The sequence below is a fragment of the Mercenaria mercenaria genome, chromosome 13 (assembly GCF_021730395.1).
Source record: "Mercenaria mercenaria strain notata chromosome 13, MADL_Memer_1, whole genome shotgun sequence".
NCBI classification, from domain to species: Eukaryota; Metazoa; Mollusca; class Bivalvia; order Venerida; family Veneridae; genus Mercenaria; species Mercenaria mercenaria.
In genome coordinates, this window is record NC_069373.1 from 60,312,767 (window position 1) to 60,338,823 (window position 26,057).

The 26,057-nt window shown below is 35.3% G+C and overlaps 2 protein-coding genes across 2 annotated transcripts; one reads left to right on the top strand and one right to left on the bottom strand.

Moving 5' to 3' along the window:
• The first annotated feature begins 5,354 nt into the window (after nucleotides 1-5,354).
• On the top strand, nucleotides 5,355-6,950 carry LOC128547768 (E3 SUMO-protein ligase ZBED1-like). Its single transcript, XM_053520931.1, has one exon. It carries the CDS (start codon nucleotides 5,355-5,357, stop codon nucleotides 6,948-6,950), a length of 1,596 nt encoding a protein of 531 aa, XP_053376906.1.
• Nucleotides 6,951-9,363: 2,413 nt separating this feature from the next.
• On the bottom strand, nucleotides 9,364-14,976 carry LOC123529001 (uncharacterized). The gene is made up of 2 exons (XM_045309148.2): nucleotides 14,839-14,976; nucleotides 9,364-12,208 (listed from the first exon to the last, which is right to left on the bottom strand). The coding sequence occupies exon 2, from the start codon at nucleotides 12,188-12,190 to the stop codon at nucleotides 10,334-10,336; it is 1,857 nt and encodes a 618-aa protein (XP_045165083.2). The 5' UTR covers nucleotides 12,191-12,208; nucleotides 14,839-14,976; the 3' UTR covers nucleotides 9,364-10,333.
• Between the last annotated feature and the right edge of the window lie 11,081 nt (nucleotides 14,977-26,057).

Sequence of the window (26,057 nt, forward strand, 5' to 3'; positions counted from 1 at the left end):
TTACCGCTTAATCTATTTATAAGTTGGTGGTTTGCTAAAAGTGCGATTGTACTAACGGACCCTCTTAAATTGTAGTGGATTTCATTTAATAAAGTGTATCTATTATTATCATTATTATTTAAAACTATCAGCCGTCTAAAGCTTTACCCAGTGTAAATTGTAACTGATATACCGTTGCTCGCAAAGCCATGCACATTTCCAGTCATGCTATAACTCTAAAGTACGAATACTTCAACAGGAAGGTTACTACCATAGGTTCGTACATTGTGTATATCAAGTTTACTCTCCAATAAACTAAAGACCAACCCAAATCATGGTATTCGATTTTATTACAAAGCCCCTAATAAAAAAAAACGTTCTACTATAACAACAAGTATAATAAGCTACTATAGTTCTGTAAGTCAATAATCCTAATTATGGACCCTTTGGAGATGTAAAATGTATATGATAACAGGGATCCACTTAGGAACCTACCTTTGGTTTATGACAGAAAATGGCTGTCGGGAACCCAATTTCTGACAAACTAACGTACTAGACGTAGGGTCAGAATTTGCTGACTTAGATAAAATAAATGTTCAAGTATTTATTTAAAGTTTCTATAACAAACATACTGGTTCCCGAGATAGCCATATGATAGTTTGAAAAAAAAAATACAGTTTTGATGATATCATAAACCTAAAAAATTCTTCACCGCAAATAAAATTCTCAAAAATACTTAGACAAAATTTTGAGTACATGAATTTACTGAAAAAAAAGTAACAGAATGTTAAACGTCTTAACAAAGTGGAACAAATCTGCTAGGAATAAATGCCTAAATTAAATAGGAGTTAATTGCCTTTCAATTAAACTTACAGTAGAACGGAAGTAAATATACATTCGGAATAAGATAGCAGAAAACAAATGTGACAAATTACAGCCAAAACAAAAAAGAGCTAAATATTCAAAACTGCATGGATATGAGTTAAATCCATACAGTTTAGTTCTAATGTAAGTGGGCACAGAATGAATCAAAACCGTTCATCACATTTCAAGAGACTTCTTTTGCCGCAGGAAATGTTTTTATTCTCAGCTTTCTAAAAGTATTTTAGTGTGGAAATGTCAACACTTTAACAAACCGAATGTCACAATTTTCATATTGAAAATTCTTAGCAAATACAATGTATCTATTTGCAGAAAAATGAAATCCGAATAAAAAAATAAATGGGCTGGTGGTCTAGTGGTAACACGCTTGACTGTCAATCCAGAGGTCCGGGGTTCGAATCCCGGTCCAGGCACTGGAAATTTCTGAGATGCTCTTGAGTGTCTCCCACCTAACTTATAGGTCTGTACTGGTTCTTCCCAGGAAAGACAGCTTCGCGTGTATCGTTGCTATACACCGGGCAAGTTAAAGAACCAGACTGTTTATTCGTAAAGAGCTAGGCTTAGTTAGCTGGACAGGCCTGTATCTAAAAAGGATTTTTCTCTTTCTGTTATGGGATGGGGGCTTTATCTCACTGGTCAGATCGCTCTGTGTCTGTAATATTAGAGGAGGGTGAATTTCGCGCCCTGTGTGGCTGTGTATGCTGTATGTAAAGCGTTTTTCAACGTGTTTATCATGAAAAGGGCGCTATATAAATCTGATATAATAATAATAATTATAATAATAATAATAAAAGATGATGAAATACATTTTGGATATTTCAACATTTCAAATAAATTGCGTTGTAATTAACAGTGAAGTGATAAAATAAAGTTCATAAACATTTAGTAATGGTACATTTATCATTTCCCGAGCGTAAATATTTACGTATCAAATCCAATATATTTCTCTAATTTTGCTTCAAACTTTAAATAAGAGGGCCATGGTAGCCGTACACCGCTCACCGGATCTTAATAGTTTGACCTTGGATATAGTTATGGCACATTGAATCATGAATAACAACTGTCAACTTTAAGTGCCGTGCGGTGGATGTAAAAAGTATCCCTGTACATTAGATTTGTTATATTTTCTGGTCCTTTGAGATCATGAAGTCCATTCAATTGATGTATAATAAAGTTCCGTTTAAGCCAGTGCTAGAGGACGTGAGAGGTGTTGCATATATCTTTCCCTCTCATGAACAGACTCAATCAAACCTGGTCGGCTATTATTCTGCTTGATTGCATTCTTTGCTTCCAGAAGATCCTTTTACATATTTTATCAACTATATATTAACTTTCACAACAGTAATCTTTAAGTGCCGTGTGTCGGCGGTAAGAAGTCTCCCCGTACTTGGATTTAGTGTTGTTATATTTTCTGGTCCTTTGGGATCATGGAGTTTCAATTGATGTGTAATAGAGTTCCGCTGAAGCCGGTGCTAGAGGGCGTGCGAGGTGTTGCATATTACATCACATTCTTATCAACAGACTCAATTAAACCGAGTCTGCTATAATTCTGCGTGATTGCATTCTTTGCTTCCAGGTGATCTTTTATATAAACTAATGGCCCCTAAAAGTGTCCGAGTGCCCAAGTTTGAACAAATCTGGGAGAGGATACTCAGTGATGCTACTAACCGACTTTAATGAAAATCCGTCAAGTGGTTCATGAAAATGTGTTAAAAATATTTTTATTTTAATTTTTTTTTTTTAAGCTCTGGCGGCCCCTAAGAGAGTAGAGAGTGTTCCTATTTGAACAATTATGAGAGAAGACCTGATAATGATACTACAGACCGAGTTAAACAAAGATCCGTTTAGCGGTTCATGAGAAAGTCGTTTAAATGTCTTTCTTTTTTAACTGTAACGACCCATAAAAGGATTTAAGAGCCCTAGTTTGAGTTTTATGGGTGGGGAGTTTTAAACGACGCTTCTCACAAAGTCTGGTGATATCATAACAGTGAAATAACAAGAAAATAACGTGATGGGAAACATCAGCATATTCCTTTGACAAAGAGGACCTTGAGGGTCCTATATTGTTCTCCTGATTTAAACGAAAGTTTAGTGCTTGCTGTTAAAAATATGAAGACAAACATTCAGACTAGGTGTATAGTTATTAAGCAGAAAGTGTACCTGCTGGAGTATTTATACACACGTTTTTCGCATAATTTGATATAATGACCTAATTCTACCCGTATTTGACCTAGTATCTAGTAACTTGACCTAGATTACATCAAATCTGGTCAAATTTCATGTTTACAGAAAATTTTAATTATACATTGCTCACAGAAAAGTTTTCAGTGACCTAGTTTCAGATCTGCCCTAGATTTTATTAGCTTCTTTTTGTTGTGGGACTACTTTGCGAAGCCTGGCTCTATGGCTGTGTTTGTGGTGCTCGGTGCTTTCGGGAGATCTACTCGTACCTGGCACAAAGGTTGGCGCATTCGACGAGCAACACCACATGGCATAACTGAAGACATATTGATAACTTAGCTTATTTGTTGTATGATACTTAAGTGTGTCGTAAAATGAATGAGAAAACTGTTTCCGGAAGTTCATGCTTATATAGTTGAACAACTCAGTTTGACTGATGCAATATTGGCGGGATAAAACTGGAGAACGTGACGAATTGTCCCGAGGTTAACCAGTTGGCTGCCCACCAACGGACTACGTCGTGAAATATGACAGGCGTTTATTTCTTTAAAAAAAAAATATCTTTAAGTAAGAAAATAATCTTTTCATTTTAATATTTGGTCTAGCATTGTATATTTATTCGAAGAATGATTTCAGTTGTCTGAATTAAGTATAGTCGTTGTTATCTGTTTCTGTTTTGCCACAGTAAGCAAAAAACAAGTTCAGACAGTAATTTGTTTCAAAGATCGTTTAAAACTTCCTTTTCGACTACTTCGAATTTAAATATGTTTTAATTTTAAGGTAAAAACGTGACTTGCATATAAAGCGTAATTGTGTCATTTGTTTACCCGATTAAATCTATCAAAAGTGTGTGAGATTTACATTACCTTCGGATTGCACAATTTGTAATCCGACCTAAGATACTCAAGCAATCGTTTATCATTTTGCCCATTAGAAACGTTTCCCGCCCACGTCCTTTTATAAAACATATTTTCATTCTGATAGTAATACAAAAAGGAGGAATTAAACTGTTAATTTTTACAAAGTTATAACAATTGTTTCAAGTGATTTCATTTGTCTATCTTAGGGGACAGGTGGAAAAATGTTTAAAGTTGCTGGTATCGAATCTCTTGCCTCTCAAACACATTTGGTTTGAAACCTCTGTGTTAGAATACAATTCTTACATGTGACAAAGTCATCAATTCCGCTTACGAAATTCTGAGGGTTCTGCCAAAGTGCTCGCTTATACCACTATTAAAGCTGTTAAGCTGCTTTTTTACCATAATTGTTACACTGTGACTTCAAACCCATCAAAATAAAACCGTGGGACTCTGGCTATGCTTGATATACTTAATTTTTCCTATCTTTTTTCTAAATATCAGAATTACTCTTCCTTCTGTGACATAGTATCAAACGATTGATTTATTTTCTGGTTAAAGCCTCATAGATCCATATGCACAAAAAATGTAATAGCAGAGACATGTTCAGGTATCTAATGATAACACTAGAGGGTATTTATGTCTTTCGTTTGGAAGTTTCTGGAAAGAAATACAAAACTTCCGACTGAGTTCATTTGTCCTAGACGGCCTAGACGTCCGGTCTACAACTTAACAAAGGTATTACTTAACCTTTGCGTAGCATAAAGATACTAGGGATGTCAACGGATATCCGGATATCCGGATATTCGGTCACGGGTACGAATATTCGGATCTTATTTAAGTATTCGAATATTCGGTGGTAACATACACATTACTAAAATATTTATTTTTATGTTCATAGCATTGTAATTTTTCGTCACGTAAATAGCGTGTCAAAACGTAATACACAGTCGTCATGGTAATGACACATACCCGACAGGTGTGCGAAACATAATTGTCATCTAAAGTAGTCCTGTTTGGTCAAACAATGCAATTATTGTCAATTAATAATTATGCGTAATTTAAAAAGAATGTGTTTACAAATCGTCGGCAAATATTGCAGCTTTAAAGAAAAGACGTGGAGAGTGCGAAGGTAATAATTAGTGCACGTGCATTTTATGCTCTTGATATTGACGCCGGCTGCAACAAACATTTGTCGATAAATATCGGCACTGCTCTTTTCATCATACATGTTTGAGTTTCACGCTTTATGAAAGAGACTAACAACTAGAAACATGTTTCGCTGTATATAACTGGTCAATAGAAGGTTACGCCCTTTTTACTCATAATTTACTCAAATTGTATCGAATTAATTTATTGGATATTGTTGAAAATAAAAGCTTGAACAAACTTTTCAATGTCCTAAATCAGTTCTTAATATTATAGACGTAACAACTGATACAATTTGCTAGCAATATGCCTCCGACTACTTCCGACGTTTGGAAGTACTTTACACGTGCAAATGATCGAAAATCGGCTAAGTGCAACCTGTGTGAGACTACCCTTGCTTATTCTGGAGGAACTTCTAACCTCCGGAATCATCTCAATGGAAAACATCCATCAATTAACAGTGGAAATACGGACGATACAAAAAAGCAAACATCTCTGTCAGCGTTTGTTTCAACACCGAAAAAAGTGTCATCGTCTGAAAGTGAGAAAATAACTCAGTGGATAGCGAATATGGTTGTTATGGATTATATGCCACTAAGTGTCGTTGAAGGAGAAGGATTTTTAAGTCTGATGAATACTGTAGTGCCAGTGTATAATGTGCCATCCAGGAATACTATTCGTTCTCGGATTGTTAAACGATATGATAGTGAGAAGGACTTGCTAAAATCATCTCTCGCGAGTGTATCTTCTGTTGCTATAACAACTGACACGTGGACATCCAATGCAACAGAAAGCTACATTACGGCCACAGAGCACCATATCGATAATGAGTGGCGCATGAGGAGCAATGTGCTGCTTACTCGTGCCATGCCAGAGAGACATACGGGGGCAAACTTGGCACGAAAACTTCAGGACTGCATTTCTGAATTCGGCCTCGTGGGGAAAGTTGAAACATGTGTACATGATAACGCGAGAAACATGGATTGTGCTGGACGCATATGTGATGAGTGGAGCGATCTCGGTTGTTTTGGACATACTTTGCAACTGTGTATAAAACCGGCGCTAGAACTACAGAGTGTTTCAAAAACGGTAGCTAAATGTAGGAAACTTGTCGGCCACTTTAAACATTCAACAACACTAACGGCCGAAATGAGGAAACGCCAAGTTACACTGGGTGCTCCCGAGCACGAGCTTCAACAGGACGTTGTTACCCGATGGAATTCCACCTACTACATGTTACAACGTGTATCTGAGCAAAGACGCGTGTTAACGGACATTATGCTGGATACTAGCATCACAAGCAAGAATGATAGTGCGCTTCTGTTGAAGGATCACGAATGGGACATTATCAGTGATCTCTGTGATGTGTTACGTATTCTCACGGACGTTACAACGTACATGTGCTCTGATCAGTATGTGTCTTGCTCAGAGATATATCCGATCGTGTTTGGATTAATAAACGGTTGTCTCAAACGCACAAGTGATGATAGTGGACTAATCGCGAAGGTGAAGGACACTATAAGGGGAGAGTTCATCAGGCGTTTTAAGCCTGACTCTGTGGACACTGCTTCAACGGTGCCTATGTTGGCATCACTTCTTGATCCCAAGTATAAACGGCTCGGATTTCTGACACGTGAACAACGCAAGGCAACTCATGAAATGTTGGAAAGTAAAATCGACGAAATGCCGTTACGAATCTCGCGTGAAAGTGATAGTGAACCAACACCAAAACGGCGCAAACTTGATTTTCTGTGTATTGAATCACCGGAGAAAGACGATAGTAGTGACGAAATTATGTGCTATCTGTCGGAAAAAATATATAAGGACGTCGATACTCTAGAGTGGTGGAAAAATAATGAACACAGATTTCCTAAGATTGCTCTCATTGCAAAAAGGTTCTAGCTGTGCCCGCAACATCAGTTCCGTCGGAACAAATATTTTCTTCCGCCGGACTTTTGATAAATAAGTTGAGAAACAGACTGTCCAGTGACCTCGTGGATAACATTATTTTTCTGAACAAAAACAAAGTGTCTAAGGACATTACTTCTGTGTAAGTGCAAACACTCGAACTTGTGTGAACACTATAGACTCAGTTACGACTGCATTTGATTAAGTGATTTTGTAATTGGGAAAATTTCAAAAGACATTATACATGTATATCCAATTATATATCCAATCAATTTGAAAACGTCGTTGCTAAAGACAATCTATTGATATTTGAAGTTTGCATTGTTGTTATAACTTTAGTTGCTAGTTTACAGCGTGAAAATTGTTTTATTCACCATATCTATTATGCTTTTTGTGTAATAAACGAAACAAACTTTCTACGTCGTTTCATTACTGTGTTTGTGTAATCAAAGAAACAAATCCGTCTTTTCATAATGAGTTTGCAATTATATAAAGCCAATTTTTGAAAGAAAATATTCTGGACCCGGCCTCATATGAATAGTTACATATAAATGAAAAACACGATTCGTATCTTTTCAGTTTGCATTATAAAACTAAACCGAAAGTAGAAAAATCTTGTAAGAGTTACCTTTCTTCCATTTCAAAATGGCGACCGCTAATATGTTGCAAGCACGACTGGTACTAGAAAAAACATCATAAGCCCTTATAATAAACACGTTTAGGTCCTCAGAAAAAAAGAGGTTATGTGCATGAACGAATATCCGGATATTCGTTCGGATGGTTGACCGAATATTCGGATACCAGTTTTGGTATTCGTTGACATCCCTAAAAGATACCAATCATTTATAAAATACAGTTAGAACTTAATTACATTTTTTTGGTATTTAAGTTTCATTAGACTTGGGGCAAATTAGTTATGCGATCTGTATTTAAGTAGTTAAGCTTTAAATATAACGTTTAAATGAGTCCGTATAAGGTGGAGACGTCCTGGGTTCACGGCCAGGTCTTCATTGATTGATGTCTATACTTCATTGTTAGATGTTTGCTAACATTCTTAGTTCTTCGTTTATTTCCCAGGGACTACAAAATTTCTTTTTCTTGTTATCTCCTACATTTTTGTTTATTTACCATGTGTGGATCTCGGAAAAAGCATGGAAGCTACATGCTATGTATAGATGATAACGCTTTCAAATATGATTTGAAGATATTTGTATAATAAATTCCTATAATTGTTAGCATATTAAAAACTCTATCCAGCCTTTTCAAATTGTATCACTATTAACTGTATATGCCTTTCTCTTGATCGTGGTGGATATACCGCTTGATAAACAACACATATATTAATGTTATTGAGTACCATAAACCTGTTACAAAGGCCGCCATTTTCGTAACGTCATCATTCCGCCAAGTTGCAGACTTGGAGAGATGGAGAGATATATTCAGTAAACTGTGATCATAGGCATCATCCTACAATTTGGTATAGGTAGCTACAAGGGTTGATCCGAAAGAAAGGTCACTGGAGCTATAAAAATGTGTATGCCTGCACAAGTATCTTGATCTATTTACAGTATGTTTTGAAAATATCATAAAAATATTGCATACCTATCGCAATATCGACATACACAGAAAGCGAGTAATGATGATCGCCGAACGCCGCTCATGTTATTTTCGTCTGAAGTAGATATTTTTGTTACGTAGCAATAACAAATCTATGTAGGGCACTGCGAAAATGTCATTATAGTATTAAGTCACGTAACTGCATTTTTATACGTAATTTGTTGATTTTCTTTTTTTTTGGTTGGTTTTCTTTTATTCTGCTTATAAAAGAAACGTTTTTTTTATTTTGTTTTCGGAGAATGTCGTCCGTAGTGAACTTTGAAGATCTATGCTTTTAAAAGGAAACAATCATAGAAAAAATCCTATTTCACAGTGTAATCATGATTGAATTAGCTTACCTGTTCATAAAATGTCTATAACAATACAATGCTAAATTAATGTGCAGTGTGCGCATTGACATTTCTTCCGAATCGTCTTCGTTTGTGACCCATTAATTTTCGCGCTACGGCCGATATAAGCCTTTTTTTGCGACAGACGCTTATATATTCAAACAAGAGAGATAGAGCGAACAGGGAGAAAAAGCGAACCATACTTAAAAATATTCTCTAATGAAGTAACCATTGATGTGTACTTGTTACGGCCCGTCAAGAAAATAAACAAAATGATATAAAAATCTCAGTATAAAAAATATTAAAAGTCCACTATAAGAATCGACTGACGATATTACAAACCATTAGAACGAACGTTTTCTTCGATAATCTGCCCAAGAACAAAACAGGTGACTAGAGTCACCGATTTGGACAATGTTCACAATGACAGTTACCGTTAAATTGCACGTATACAAACACACAAGACATATTTATTTATCTAATATCTGATTAAAAATAAAGTGACTTATATAGATAAAGAATTCAAATTATTCAACAAAATAATGCATATTCACACGTGCACAGACGCAACATACTAATGTAAGCAGGAATTCACCAAGTTCATGATATGAAAACATAATATTTATCGAAAACCAATATAATCCTTGATTATCCTTTTATCACTAAGGCTGTCATCGTTCCAAGTGAAAGTCTGGCGGTTTATTTAACTTCCAAGAGTGAATTTTCTAAACTGCTATGTGTAACGAATGCTTATCTTTTCTTTGAATCTGTTAATTGTGCTAAACACCATGTCTTATATCCATGATAGCAAAACTGTGCTTTGAAATGTGTCCTAAACCTGTAATTTGGACTAAGTGACGTATGCAGAATAATTCCTTTTTAACAAACAGAGATGTTGAACCATTTTAAAGCCGATTTTATAAATAATGATATTTCTTTTATATCTATGTATTGAAAGTACACTATATTTTTTTAAAAAAGAAACATTAAGTATTAGCATCTACTGATGTTAAGATTTAAATCAATGTACTAAACTTTCATGCAGAAAAAACATTTTTTATTACGTATGAAAGACATGTTAATCTTTTTCTAACTTTAAACTAATACAAAATGATATAAGAAAGACAACACACAAAGCAAGTATAAAACTCTGACGAAAAACAAGTCTATACGGATAACAAAAACATACAAAAGTTTTTTTGCGCAGGTTCACCCGCACTTAACAGCGATATACGCAACCATGATATTTAAAGCATATTTTTCTAACCAGTACTTTTTAGGCGAAACATTACCTCCATTTATCAATTAAAGCAATTTTTTCTATCAATGTTCATTTTTCATGCTCGTGCGAAATTATAAGTATATTAGGTTTAGTACCTAGAAATTCGTATTTTGTCTGTTTTCAGTGTATGCCAACTCAACATTTTTCACCTAAATACCTATGAAACCAAGTTTTCGCGACTCGTCCAATCCATCCGAATTGGAAGAAATCACGATAACATCATCAATCACACATATTCCAAGACAGTCCTGAACAAGGTCAGTGGTGTCGTGCTTTCGTATCGGCGTGCCGTCTTTAGCCGCAAATATCGTTACAGATCCAGAACAAGCTACGCAAAGTTTGTCTTTATACAAACAAACAGATTTTGGTTTGAACACATCGTCCTCACATTTGCGTTTCCAAACGGGTGCCAAATTTTTGAGACTCACACATTTAATTGATTTTTGTTCCATGTTCAGAACAAAGATACAGTCATTTTCGAAATCATACGTTGTGGCGATATCCGACGAGCCTGTTGTAATGTCGATGTCTGTAGATTTGATCTTCTTTCCTTTCCCATCAATGATAACCTGCTTTGTTCTAGTACCTATTGCAAAACGTGATTTGTTTTTTGAATAATCAAATCCTGTAACATCAGATAGTTCTACTTTTAAGTCGATAGTGCTTTTCGTATCAAAGCCTTTGTCAGTCACACAAACAGTCTCAATCTTATTTCCGTCTTTCTTGGTAAGTATAGCGAGCTGATCATTTTCTGTAGCTGCAATGCTTGTGACTCCATTGCGGTACGGTTTGATATTAGTATTTTCATCTAGTTGTGCCACGACAACAGTAGATTGTGTTCTAGTTAAAAGTCCAATGCGATCCGGACCTATGGTGACAAGCTTTGAGAATTTCATTGGCGCATGAATTGATTGTAGTCCTGATAGAGTTATTGTTCTATTGATAAGGTATTTTGCTTGTACTGGGGTTTTAGGGGTGAAAGTTACATCTTCATAATCTTCTAATTTCTCTCTCGGTTTTTCTTTGGCGCTCAAGCCGCCAAATAATTTAAACTTTGGTTTCTTTGCTTTTTCTTGTTTGGGTTCAGCAACTGTTTCAGTTTTTTTCGAATCAGTTTGTGATGTAGTAATATCATTACCTGGTGTTGTTTTCATTACCGTTTGACTGGTGTCTTCATTTATAGATGTTCTCTTATTCTTCGCTTCCGCATTCCGAGGTAATAGTTTTGGCTTTTCACAGTATTCATCAGATGCTACAGCATCAGGCTTTGGAGGTAGTTTTGGTGGCTGACTACCGATACTTGCCGTTGGTTCCAAATACACTGCATTATTAGCCTGTGATTCATCTTGTGTGGGAAGTGAATAGTGATCCATGTTGCTTAAATTCACTTCCCCCAAAACACCTTTTGACTTGCTCATCGTTTCTTGAAACATTTTGCTTGCTATGAACACTCCTTCTGGATTCGAATTAAGATCAGGAATCTCATCGGCCAGCTTTTTCTTTACTTCCTGTAGTTGTGATTCAAAACTGTCAACATCGCTAACTGTGGCAACAGATAACTTTTCAAGGTTTTCATTAATTGTCTTTTGCACTCCATCTAGTTCCTTTTTGTTGCTATATAAATCTTTGAGAAATAAATCTCTCTTAGATTCTACCGAATGTAGAGTATTTTCTTTTAGTTTGGAGAGTTCCTCTGACAGTTGGTCATACATTTTCTTTACTTGTTGTTGCAGGTTTTCTGTCACCTCTCCAGCTTTTCGTTCGTATTCGACAATAAAATTTTCCTTTCTAGAAGCAATTTGTTTCATTACTATATATTCAAGTTTGAGCTTCTCTTTTCCTTCAGAAATTTTATCAATTTCTTGAATAGTGTAGGCATCTAACTTAGCTTTACCTATAGCGCACTGCAAACAAAGCAGTTCTTTGTTCTTCAAGCAAACTGCTTTTGCAACTGCATCATTATGGACAGAACACATAGGAGTAAAATAATTCTGTGAAGTTTCCATCTTCAAAGAATTTTGCACCTGAAAATAAGTTTAAAGTGTACAAGTAAAGTATTGCTTCTGGGAACAGCACAGTCATGTTCAAAATGAGAGTAGGTTAGATTCTTTTGGAAAACGGTTATGATACGTATATTAAACATTTATTGACCGGTTTCAATTTTATAAAGTTTTAGCAGTATCAGGAAAAACCCGTGGTAACTCAATCATGGGAAGATGAAAAGTGGTTGAGTTATCAAAACAACCGTCTATTTTGCTACGAAAAGTTGTTTCTAAAGTAAGAGATAAAAGGTTTTGAACCTGAAAATTTATTGTTATGTCGTAGTTCATTTAGTTTCAAGTTGAAGATATTTTTAATCTAACATTTTATCTGAGTTTGATAAGTGACGTTACTGATTGATAACATAACGCAGACACAAGATGATGCGTAAAAAACTCATTGTTTTAAAAGTTAAAACATTATATTATTTCCGTTTTATACCAACAGATATTATATTGAAGTATTTGCTGATTAATTCCTTTTCACCAACACCCTAATAGTGTATGAAAAAGGAGTTAAAGTTATAACTTGAAGCGAAGAAATCTCTGTAACCATAAACAATGCGTCTACAATAGATCAATAGTATATAGAACAAATAAAAGAAATAGTCAAGCTGTCACCTTATTTAAAGGCGGAGTTACGTCCTTTATACATGAAAGGAAAAAATGTTTTAGTAAATAAGCAATATTTATATTATTTGTTTTACTACATTAACACTTTCTAGATTTCAATATTTTGTAAAGTTTGTAAATATGATTACTGAATATTCATGTTTTGACACATTATGTTTTCTTGAAACTCTGCCAAATTAAAAAGTTTGAATGTCAACGCCATTTACTTTCACATTACATATTGTATTTAAACTTTAGGCCAAACAAAGTTTAAACGAAACAAGTGATTTGTGGACATTCAGTGGTATATAAGCTGTCACACTTTTTGATAACCGTCCGTTTAAACCTTCCTTGTCTTTGATAAAATAGGCTTGATAAAACTAAGATTGTTAAGTTGTCAAGTTCTTTTTATTCTATACGAAACAGACATAAAATAATCTACAAAAAAAAAACTTTAGAAATAAATGTATAAATAGCAACTACCTCGCTATCTTTTAGATATTTTGACAATGAATCAATTATCTTTTTCAGTTTAATATCACTTCACTCAAGATATTTAATTTGTGCTGATTTATCTTATTCAGCAATAAATCAAATACCAAACCAAATTTGTCAAGGTCAATGACTGAACTATTTTGTTGCATGTGTATTTGTTTGTTTTAGAAGCTCGAGAACTTAAGACAGATAGCAACAGGTTCAAGTAGTCCAAATATAAATAGTTCTGATCTTTTTTCCTTTCCTAGTGAATTTTCTCGACAGCAACGTGCTTACTTTTACCCTACCGCGTTTCAGTATGTATCATTTTGCATTCTATTGAAATCGGCATGTTCCTATCGCATGCTAGGTAAAAATGGCGGCGTAAGAATTTAATGTCTCGAAAAGAAAAATTGAAAGAAGCGAAAAGTAGTAAATTCAGCGGGTTGTATTTACCGAACTGTAGTTTTCTTATATAAGGGTTACCACCCCCTTTTCTTTTTGTTTTTGTAAAGTAGCGATCTAGTTATTTAAAATATTTTTTTTCGCTGGGAGAAATTATGAAACGTAAGAACTTGGTTAAAAACATTGAATGGAAAATTGTCTGTTTTACATTAAGTATAAGATATTGTTCTATATTTATCGCTTAGCGAGAACCACTATACGATAGTTAAAATTAAATACATTTTAAGAGGAAGCTGGCTAAACTTGGAGGTTTTGATTCCCACAAAATGATGTTTTTGAGTATAAAAGTTTTTTATGTTAACCTGGACGTGTCAAATTCAACTCTTAACAGCACGTACGTTATGAACTATCGCCGTGTGACGGATTTAAACATATTACAAAAGAAAAAGTATAGAAACTTTGAAAAACGACAAAAATGCCAATATGTGATATGCGTTTACTTTTTCTTTGACTGTTTACGATATTGAACTATGAAACAAAAGTATCGAATTCCTATACTTTATTTCTGACCCAAAGTTCCGACCCAAAGGTTAATTGAGCTTAACTGTTTCTCTCGTCAACACCTAATGTAATATTTTCACTCGGGGCTACAGGCTGAACACCACTAAATCCAGCTCTTCTTTATTTCATATAAAATCCACTTACTTTATAACGGTTTTTCGACATTTTCTAGCATATCAGATTTTCAGAGACTTATAATCCCATTTCTGTAATATTTCAATACTTCACTGGAACGAACTTGTGCGGTACTGTGAGCGACCGTTATAAAATGTGTAACTATTCAGACGAAATGAACAATAATCAAGTGAAAACAAATTACAAAAAAAAATAACGCAAAACTTAATTAATTACTTCAGAAGATTCTCTTCTCACATTCCGCTAAAACGTTTCATTTTTTAAATATTCCTTAAACTTGACTTATATTATACATGTAAGTCATCTTACGCAAAAACGTTAAATGATTTAGAACAATCAAATAAAATATTATTTGATATATATTTCGACTTAATACGTCTTTTTCAAAGGATTATTAAAACTATTCACATAAAAATCAAAATATTTACCTCAAATGTTCTTAATCATACTCCGTTATAACAGTTTGAAATATGGCGAAGAAGGAAGTAGAACAGCATTTGATCTTTCTTTGCGGGCGTAGGATTTTTAGGACTTTTTATTGGTCTGCACATGCATAAAATATAATATGAAATAAGGCACTTCTTCAATCGGGAATCGATCCAACATAACATTTGAAAAGAACTGTATAATGACAGCACGGATTGACACATTTTTTTTAATTCGATGGTATATCTCATTCGGTATATCGCATGTTACCTTGAAGGGATCGATCCCGATTTTCGTCGCTACGTGTAGGATCGATTCCCTATCAATTTAAAGGTAGATTTTGGAATAAAAACAACACTGCCCATATTGTGTTGTATTGTATTGTATTGTATTACAGGTAATTTCCGCCTCTTATCCATGTATGTACAGATGTGCAAGACGTTGCGGTTCGGACAAGTTATCTGGACGCTTATTAGGCACTAGGAAAAAGCGTATTCTTCCAAAAAATCCGAACTCGGGTACGCGGAAGTATACATTTTTTAATTCTATAGTATATATCTCATTCGGTTACCGTAGAGGGATCGATTCCCTATAAAGGTGATATACTTTGACAAGACGACACATTTTTGCATTCACAATATAAATTACAGAAGAGCATTTGTCAGGTGCGTGTTATATATTCTCTCGAAATTTCAACATACTAACTCGAAAATTCGTTTTGGACTCCTTAACATGATTTTATGCCCCCTTTGAAGAAGAATGGTTATATTGTTTAGACAAATCGGTTTCCGGATGAGAACTCAAGAATGCTTGGGTCTAGGATCATGAAAGTTGGTAGGTAGGTTGATCATGACCAGCAGATGACTCCTGTTGATTTTGACATCAGTAGGTCAAAGGTCATGGTCACAGTGATCCAGAACAGTTAAACGGCTTTCGGGCGATAACTTTAGAAAACTTGGGCCTAGGAGCATGAAAGTCGATAGGGAGATTGGTGATCAGCAGATGATCCCTACTGACTTTGAGATCTGTAGGTCAAAGGTCAAGTTCACATTGACCCGGAACAGTTATACGGTTTCCTGTGATAACTTGAGAACGCTTGGACCTAGGATCACGGAATTACTAGGGAGGTTGATCATGACCAGCAGATGACCTCTACTGATTTTGAGATCAGTAGGTCAAAGGTCAATGTCACAGTGACCCGGAACATTTAAACCGTTTCTAGACGATAACTTGAGAACGTTTACGCTGAGGAGCTGGAAACTGAATAGGGAGGTTGATCATGACCAGCAGATGACCCCTCTTGATTCTAAGATCAGTTGGTCAAAGGTCTTGGTCACAATGAACCAGAACAGTAGAACTTTTTTTCCAGGTAAGTAGAGAATGCTTTGGTCTAAGATCACGTTTGATACGGAGGTCACTTGTGACTGGTAGATGATCTATAGCTATTGATTTGAGGTGAGTACGTCAAAAGTCCAGTGCACAGTCACCAAATAATTTCTGTTCATTGTGCAGTTACTGCATGCATCAAGGGGGGCATTTCATGTTCTACTTTACATTTTACTCATCTTTAACATAATAAATAGAACCTTTTTGATTAAAACAATTATCAGAATAAAGGTGTCATATTAGCAACTTTAAATCAGTATACGTGAAATAAAAAATTTAAAAAAAAAATATGTTATACGAGTCTATGTATTATTTATGGATCCCCTCTGCTTGTTTTAACATAGTATCCATAACATAACTACTATTGTCTGTATTATTATAGGACTGTTATATTATAGACTGACGGGTTGGCTCATTGGCCTGTTTCCAGTCCTTAGGGGGCTTGCATAAATCGGACTACTTTGTAAATGCAGCATTATTTTTATATCAATTAGATATTACACTATCAATTGAATATGTTTTCTATGGAAATCCGTTAGGGCCATCGCCTTTCGAAGTGTTGATCTAAAACGCGATGCTCGATAGTACGATGATGAAAACGCAAAATCACGAAACTACGATAAAGAAAACGCGACAACACGATGATGATAACGCGATGCTATGATAACGAAAACGCGAAAACGCGAAAATACGATAGTACGATGATGATAATGCGATATACTATCGCGTTTTCACCATCGTAATATCGTGATTAGCGTTTTCTTTATCGTAGTATCGTGAATATGCAAATACATTATCATCCTATCGCGTTATCATCATCGTACTGTCGCGTTATCACCATCGTACTGTCGTGTTATCATCATAGTACTGTCGCGTTATCACCTTTCTCATGTGGCCACTTTATTGTTAAATGCCTACTTGTCTGCCAGTTATCTATATACTTGAACACCATAGATATGAGAAACTAGACACGTGTTCCTTAGAACACTTGGAACTAAAAGGGTCATATCCAAGGTTCACACCTTTGACATTAGAGACCTTGACCTTCAGCCAGCATATTTTGCTTGTGGTTTCTGCTAATAGCCTTCAGGACGGAAGCATATCACCCAAGTTTTATGGTAATCCTTCCAAGGGTATGAGAAAAAGAGAGAAATCAAAAGCTTCAAACCTTTGACCTTCACTGAAGACATTGACCCTGAGCGCCCGTAATCGGTGCACAAGTTCTGCACTTTGTCTTGGGAAGGGGAACATGTCAATCACGTTCGTCGATGGAGCAGACATGAAATAAAAGGTTCGAACCTTTGACCTTGACTGGTGGCCTTGAGCTGGTAAAATTTAAATGCTTCCTATAAAACGACATTGCACAGCTTTCGTTATTTTTCACCCCAAAATCTATTCTGTTACTAACCATGTTACTATAATAATAACTACAAGATTATCAAATCTGAATCATTTTTGTATTAAGAATACCACAACACTTTCATATAATGTTAGTATTTATACCTCAAAAGTTAACTGATTATCATATCATATATTTTTGATTATCTTCACAAAAACAGATCACTATTTTTGGTTAAATCTGCCAGTTGGGACTTTTAAAGGTACTAATTTTGGACGCATCTATGCATTTTATATGAAAGATTTATCCATATAATTTAAACCCTTTTATTTCGAGTTTTTACCATAAAAAATAATCGATACATACCCGCTAGTATCGCGATTAACCCCCACGGCCCTCATGATCGCGTTTCAAACGTGACTAGATTCCGTAGAAAGCATATTCAGTTGATAATGTAATATCTAATTAAGCAAAATTACAATTAAACGTTTGTTTAAAAAGTTAAAATGACTGATCAAAAGTGCGATACATTCTATTTAAAGACAGAATATTTCAAATTAAACGTATAGATTAAGGTAGGATATATAGCCGCATTCCAAAATGCTTGATTCGGAACAATAAACTGTTGTCAACAATGAAAAGTAGTGTCATACAAACTGTTAAAAAATGAAATCTGAAACTTGTCGTGTGAAGAAATTCACTCAATGGAAAGATTATGAAAACAATCGTGTATCAATTGAAATGTATGTATTGTTTGACAAAATCTGGCTGGGGTACAAGACAAGTGGGCTATATTCATAGACCTTTCTCCAACTCCACTCATTGAGTGCACTCAAATAAATTGCCTAACGGCCACGCCTTTTCTCAGAAAAGATTCGATTTGTATTCATAAAGGTGAGTGACAGTGGAGTCAACTCCCGAGAGTGAGTTATTTTGAGGGAGGTCATTGGAACACTTGAGTGTTTCTCAAATATCAAAATGCAAGTTTAGATGATAAATTTACAATCTTTAATTTATTTGAAGTATGAAAACAGTGTCGTGTTTAAGGCGAAGGTACATATTTGTGAAAGTATTTTTTGGAAAAAGTATGTTCTTTCTGATTTATTTGGTTGAGGACGACGAAAACGCAAAAACAAATATAATTAAAAGATAGTAAATTGATGCAAACTACCTAAAAATAGATATAGGCCAATTAAATATAGATCTACGAAACATAGCCTAAATTTATGTGGACTGGCTTTCGGGAAAACATGACCAATTCAAGGCAATTCATCAAAAAAGAACTCATGTATTTTTAAGCATAAATTTCATTCTAATAATACAGATGAGCAGACGGACGGACGGACGTATTATAAAACACATGGACAGACGGGTGGAAAACACAGACAGGCAATAAGATGACAACTTCCGCCTTGCCAAATATATCTTAAAAAATAACGATCAACACCCCCTTTTGCATACCTTTGATGTTATTAGCATATATACCGTTATACTCCACTAAATCCATTGTGTACAATGAAACCAATACTTGAGTTGCCCTTCCGAAAGTTAAGATTGAGTGAGATTTATGAATATGATATTAGAACTCCACTTATACTCCCGCAAGGTCTACTCGAGGCCCACTTGAGTGATACTTACCCAAGTTTGAGTCAAGTGTGAGTTTGAATGACGACTATGAATATGGACCACTCTCCCTATCACAATCATAATATATAACAAGGCATTTAAATAGCATGAAGAAACATTAATTGTTTAAGTTAACTTTAATGGGCCATCCCAGGCTATAAGATCAAATTTGCATATGACTATTTATTAATATCATATTCTTAGAACAATTCTCTTTTATATTGAACACGTATATGTTTATGTGATGTATGATGTTTATAGTGATATTGTATTCTTATGATCTTATAACCAGAATAAAATTGAATTGAATTGATTGCATTAAAATTGGAGCGTAACTTTACATGTAATCAATTTACAATCAAATTAGATTCATTGGCCGTTAGGTTCAGTCGATAGTTATGTGATACCTGTTTAAAGTGCCAAAATTATTTTTAAAGAGTTTATTTCAATGCGAAATTACTTAATGTCATTTAAATTTGTATGGTTGAAATAAAAAAAATAAAAAGTAAGGTCATGAAAACCGCTGGCAATGCAAATATATTGAACATTTTGAAATGGTGTGTTTGTTCCTAGCTTATCTTTTTAAAATATTGACAAAACTTGATACAGTATATAAATAGTTATATTTATGATGCACTTTCCACAATAAATGGCTTTATTTTTCAAGGACTCTACACCGGAGCCTAATATTGGGAACATGATGTGCGACGACAACGATAATAGCAAGTTACTTAATTAGCCTGACCACTCTTAGTTATTTCCCTTGCTAATTTTTTCCTGATAAATCGTGAATTTCGTTTTTTGCAATTTTGAGCTATTATTCTGCCATTTCATTCTTGGACACCAAGCGAACAACATCAACTATCGTCAAATTTATTCAGACTTCAGCGGCGTGACACATGGTACACTGTATTGTGGTATAATTGTTCATTACAGTTCGCGTATTTTAATTTGCTTTTTACTATCATTGTTTCCAGGTGTATTCACTGGGAATGCCTAAGGAACAAGCCAGAAGACGGAACCGTGAAGAGGGAGCTGCTGTTCGGAGACTTATTGAGCACGCCCCAGACAGTATAGTACAGTACCACTGAATTTTTCTTATGGTTCTACGCTAAACAATCCTGTTGTACCGTGTTCTATGCAAAACAATCCTACTTTACCAGGTATAGGTTCTTTCGATACTTCTCAGTTACAACCAAATTCTGAATTGTCAATTACGAGTACAATCAATGACCGTGTCAGTGCCCACATCCCTATGCAAAAAAAATTGGGCAGGAAAGTATATAAACTTCGCTTTACTAACAAAGTCGACACCTGATCTGAACAATATTTGTCATGGACATGGTTCACAAGTAATGATTTCTTCTACTGGTAACCTAGAAATAAGACAGAACCATGACTCATCTGAAAAGGTTCGAACAATTGAGCAGTGGTCAGATGCTTTTCTGATTTTTATGGATATATATTTAATCCGTAATCCGCAATCAGCATCGGAAATACTATCATACATGGCAACTATACGCCAGGCAACTTCCTTCAAGAAGCCAAGATTTTGCCTGGCGTACTTACGATGAACAATTTCGCATGCGACAGAAAACAATTTTGCAACCCTGGTCAAAGCTAAATCCTGATCTATGGTTAAAAATAATGACGACACCAATGTCCAGTGTCTATACACAGGTCAAAAAACCATTGTACACACCTAGCAGTATGCCACCATGCCTTCACTTTAACAAAGGCCTATGCACAAGGTTCCAATGTAGATACAGGCCTGTCTGTCTTGAATGTGGCAAACCGCACCCAAAAACAAATTGCTATTCCTTTCGGAATTCAAAAATTCCCAGCACTGGTGTTAGACCCAGATGGCCAAAATCAAAATAAGTTACTTGGTCAGTCTCCCGTCAAAATAGATGCATTAAAATTTGTCTTGGTAGGATACCCAGACCGAGCTGAAGCGGAACAGTTGTTGGATGGGTTTGTTTATGGTTTCCCTCTTCATTTCCAAGGCCCTCGAATTACAGTGCATGCTAGAAATCTTAAATCCGCATATGAAAAACCAGATGTAATAACAGAAAAGTTACAAAAAGAGATTTCTTTGGGTATAGTGGCCGGTCCATTTTGATATTACAAAATTTTCGCGTTTCCCCAGTAGATTTAGTGGGGAAAAAAAGACAAAAATGATTTTCGTTTAACTCATCATTTGAGTTATCCGAAAGGCGGATCAGTCAATGATTTTATTCCATCTGAATTATGCTCTGTTCAGTATACATCTTTTGATGAAGCTGTGGACATGGTTCGTACGCTCGGGAAAAATGCCTTGCTAGCAAAAGTTGATATTCAATCAGCCTTTAGACTATTGCCGGTTTCACCACGAAATTTTTCACTCCTTGGAATCAGGCACAAAGGCCAATATTTTTATGATAAATGCCTTCCTTTTGGAGCATCTATTTCTTGTGCTACTTTTGAAACATTTTCAAGCTTCTTAGAATGATGCTTAAAAAAGAAAACAAAATCAAGAAATGTTAAGCACTATTTAGATGATTTTTTGTTTGGAGGTAAAGCAAATTCCCGGGACTGCCATGTGATATTAGATAGCTTCTGTGTTATTTGTGATGACTTTGGGGTACCATTGGCAACTGAAAAAACTGTTCATCCGACGACTGTGCCAGTTTTTCTTGGTCTGAAATTAGATTCCAATGATATGGTTATTCGTATTCCCTTACAAAAATTAGAAGAAATCAGAGCTAAAGTCCAAAATATGCTTCCGAAGAAAAAGGCAACCTTAAGGGAAATACAGTCGTTGATTGGAAGCCTTTCATTTGCGTGTAAAGCTATACCATTTGGTCGTCCTTTTATTCGTAGGCTGATTGATTTGATAGTAGGGTGTGAGCAACAAAAGCATTATCATTTGAGGGTAAACTTGGAAATCAAGGAGGATTTGAAAGTTTGTCTCACATTTCTGTCAGACCATAATGGTGTTTCTGTTATACATGAGAGTGAGTGGCTTTCCAATCATGATTTACAACTGTTCACAGACAGCTCTGGCAAGGGGTTTGGTATCATACTGGATAAAAGTTGGTGCTATGGAATTTGGCCACATCATTTTACAGTGTATGATATCACGGTACTTAAAATGTTCCCCATTGTGGTTTCAGTTTTTTTGTGGCCAGAGCTGTTTTGTGATAAAAAATCCTGTACAGGTGCGATCACTTGTCAGTATGTCAGATTGTCAATTCATTATCAAGTAAATCTAAAAATGTAATGGTTCTGGTTAGGCTATTTGTTCTTCAGTGCTTGAAATACAACATAAATTTTAAATGTGTTCACAAGTGCCATCTCTTCTTTGGAAGGCCTTGGAATAATATCCAATCAACTTGCTTCAAATAGCCTATCTTTTAATACAAAACTGACATACCATACAGCTCTTCAGTCATTCACAGAGTTTTGTGCAACAGTTGGTATATCACAGACATTGCAAATACCAACTTGGCTGCTGTCATTGTATGTCGCATGGTTATACCAAAAGGGTCTCTCAGCCAACACTGTTAGTACTTACATATCTGGTATACGTTTTATACATAAGTTTAAGGGTGCCATTGATCCATCAGAATCGTTCTATTTCAAGAGAATAATGTTAGGTTTTAAACGGAGCAAAAAGTTTGCTGACACCCGTATACCAATATCAATCGATGCACTCAAAAGTTTGGTATTTGCTTTGGAAAAAGTATGCAGCTCTTGGTATGAAGTATGTGTTTTTAAAGCAGCGTTTCTTATTGCCTTCTTTGGTTTATTCAGGATAAGTGAATTAGTTTACACTTCTGCTGCTTTGTGTGATTATCCTTAAAAAAAGATGATGTGTCTATTTTTGTTAAGAATGGCAGAAGATTTTTGAATTTAAAATTGCGTCATTCAAAAAATAACCACAGGTGCCATAGCCAAGTTGTTACATTAGGTGACATAAAAAAATCAGCACTTTGTCCTGTTTCAGCTACAAAAATATTGATGGCAGTACACCTACAGGCTATTTATTTTCTGTGTCATTCAAACGGCAAACCAGTCACTCGTTACTGGTTTAGCACAATATTGAAACGCTGCTTGCTTCACGTAGGTTTACATACATCAAGATTATTAACACACAGCTTTAAAATAGGTGCTGCAACCTACCTAGAATCGCAAGGTGTTCTGCATCATATCATTATGAAGAAGGGTAGATGGTCTTCTAACGCATATCTTAACTATATTTGTTGTTAATATTATATCAGGATCTTGCCGTTTCAATTTATATACTTTCAGTGGCGTGAATCATGGGGTCCTCGATCCCCTACTGGGCAGAACAGAGGGCCAGATATATCGTTCCCCCAGTTCTACCTCTAACTTGGGGTTTGATGAAAGAGAGATCATTGGGCAGTGGATGACAAGACGGGGCATGGTGTGGGACGAGGCCAGGCCAATGCTCGCAATGGCATTTAAAGAAGCGCCTTATCTTCCAGATGCAATTATCATCCATTGTGGTGGTAATTCTCTGCTTCAACAAAAAAGGCAAGACTTGTTTCAAAAATTTGCTATGATTTAAAAAAGATTCGAAAAATCTATCTTTTGGCAAGTACTATTGTCTGGTCTAATATTTTGCCTCGTCTAGATTGGAGAACTTCAAGGTCAATCCAAAAAATTGAGAAATTACGTAAAGATGTTAACAGGTCAGCTGCACGTACATCTTTAAAGCACGGTTGTGCTTGGATAAGATATACAGAAATAACAATGGACTTTCCTGGTCTCTTCCGTTCGGACGGGGTTCATCTTTCAGACATAGGGCTTGACATCTTGTTGTCTTCATTTAAAGAAGCGATAGAAATTTGTGTGAAATATATTTTTGATTAAGTTCTATGGGGCATTATTATTTTACAAAATCTAAATTGAACTATACCAGTTTCATGACAGAAGTTAAAATAATAATTTAGTGGCCCTTCAACACACCAAAGTGTATTTCAGGTTTGGAGCCTGGCAAGGTGTTTGCAGATTGGATAGGTACATGATCTTAAAACATACATTATTTCAAGTATTAAAACGAAGATTTTGCATCCTTAGCAAGTCCCTTGGCAGTCTTCGCTGGGGATAGTTCTATTTTCGCTAGGATGCAAATCGATTTGGTTTATTTTCATTTCATCTGTATATTTGATATTTCATAATATGTATAATTATGTTTTTCGTATGCATTTCTTAATTTTCCACCTTGCCATTTGTTCATGAAGTAATTTTCTCTTAGAATAAAGTCGCGGCCTTTTCTTCCACTCAACTGTGTATTGTTTTAATTTGTTAAAGGTGAAGGTATCATAGGGAGGTATGGTATGGTGCAACCAATGATTAATTCATGGGCTTATACAAATTGTAGAATATTAATTAAAGTAACAAAATATTTAGTATTGTCCCATGAGTTTATGTTTGGCTGGATACTCCTGTTTATGCCTAATATCAATAGTCCATTGATAAAATAATGACCTGGCCTGTCTTTAGGTATTGAACAAAGCATATGTTAGGCATATATACATTTAGGTTGGCCGTGATGTCTTTTAAAGAAATGCATAACACAGATTTAAAAAAATCAGGTCATAATGTTTTCATTTATTAGTCTTTTTTATTTTAAAATCAATTAATGGTGCCCATACCCTGGCAATTTGTCAGGAGCTAACATTCTGGTCTTACTACAGATGTTATATAACACATTTAAAAAATTGTCTTTAAGTGATGATTTGATATCACTAGAAAGTACTTCATGAAAAGCTTCAAGTTTCCTTGCCAAAAGTATTTCAGTCAAGCGTATCATCTAAATTAGATGCAAGACGTATGTTCTGTATTTTTGCAGATGTCAAGGAACAGATGGACCAAGTGATTTTGGGTTTGAGTTGACATTCAGACTGAAGCAGGAGCCTGGAGAGACCGATCGCGAACCACCGACATGGCCTGCCACACTCATGCAAACACTCTCTAGATATGTTTTTCCAACAGGTTGCTATTTGCTTTATTCAAACATTAATGCCAAAATGTTCAGTTACTTTTGAAGAATAAGCTTAGAAGGAAAAGAGTATTTTATCCGCATTTTTAGTTTATTTTTTTCTGTATGTCAGAATGCGGGTATTTTATGAATTAATGCATTACTTTAACTTGTCATGTTTTCATTTCATAGATGTTTTTTGAATTTTGACACAGTTTGGTGCATGAAGTTTTCTTGCTTTCCAGAAAACAAAGTATAGGCTGGAGACCATGTGCCGTACGTGGCATATCCCGCTAGATGGTAGCGAATCGTGTAGTAAGCACATGCTTATAGCAAAAGATCCTCAGCTGCCCATTTGTTGTACAGGTATTAACAATGGTTTTAAATTTTGCTTATGAAATTGGAAGTGATGGGCATGTTTACCAATGCCCAAACCTCTCAATTCAGCTTTTTTGAGGAATATGTCCAGACTCTTAAAAATTGGCCAAACACTATATATGTATTGTGTTCATAACAAAGTTTTAGCTCTTTGTTAATAAAGAAAATCCTCTTTGGTGACTGTACCCTTCCTTGTCATGTGGTAATTTTTTAAGAGTTTATATTCTTTGTCTTTTAATGATTTTGTAATATAGAAAAATGTTCAGTTTAACAAAGGTCTGATACTGGCATCTATTTATTGAGAGATAAGCACTTGTTGAATTAATTAAGACTAACTGAACGGTCAGAAAAACATAAAAGCTTACTAAATTACTTTGAAAGAGCTCCAGATTCCTGCCTTTGACTCTGACAAATTTTTGATGTCTTGCAACCAGTTTTAAATGTGCATTTCTATTTCACAGACTGTTGAATTTTGCACTGAAGGATTACGTGCTGCAATGGTC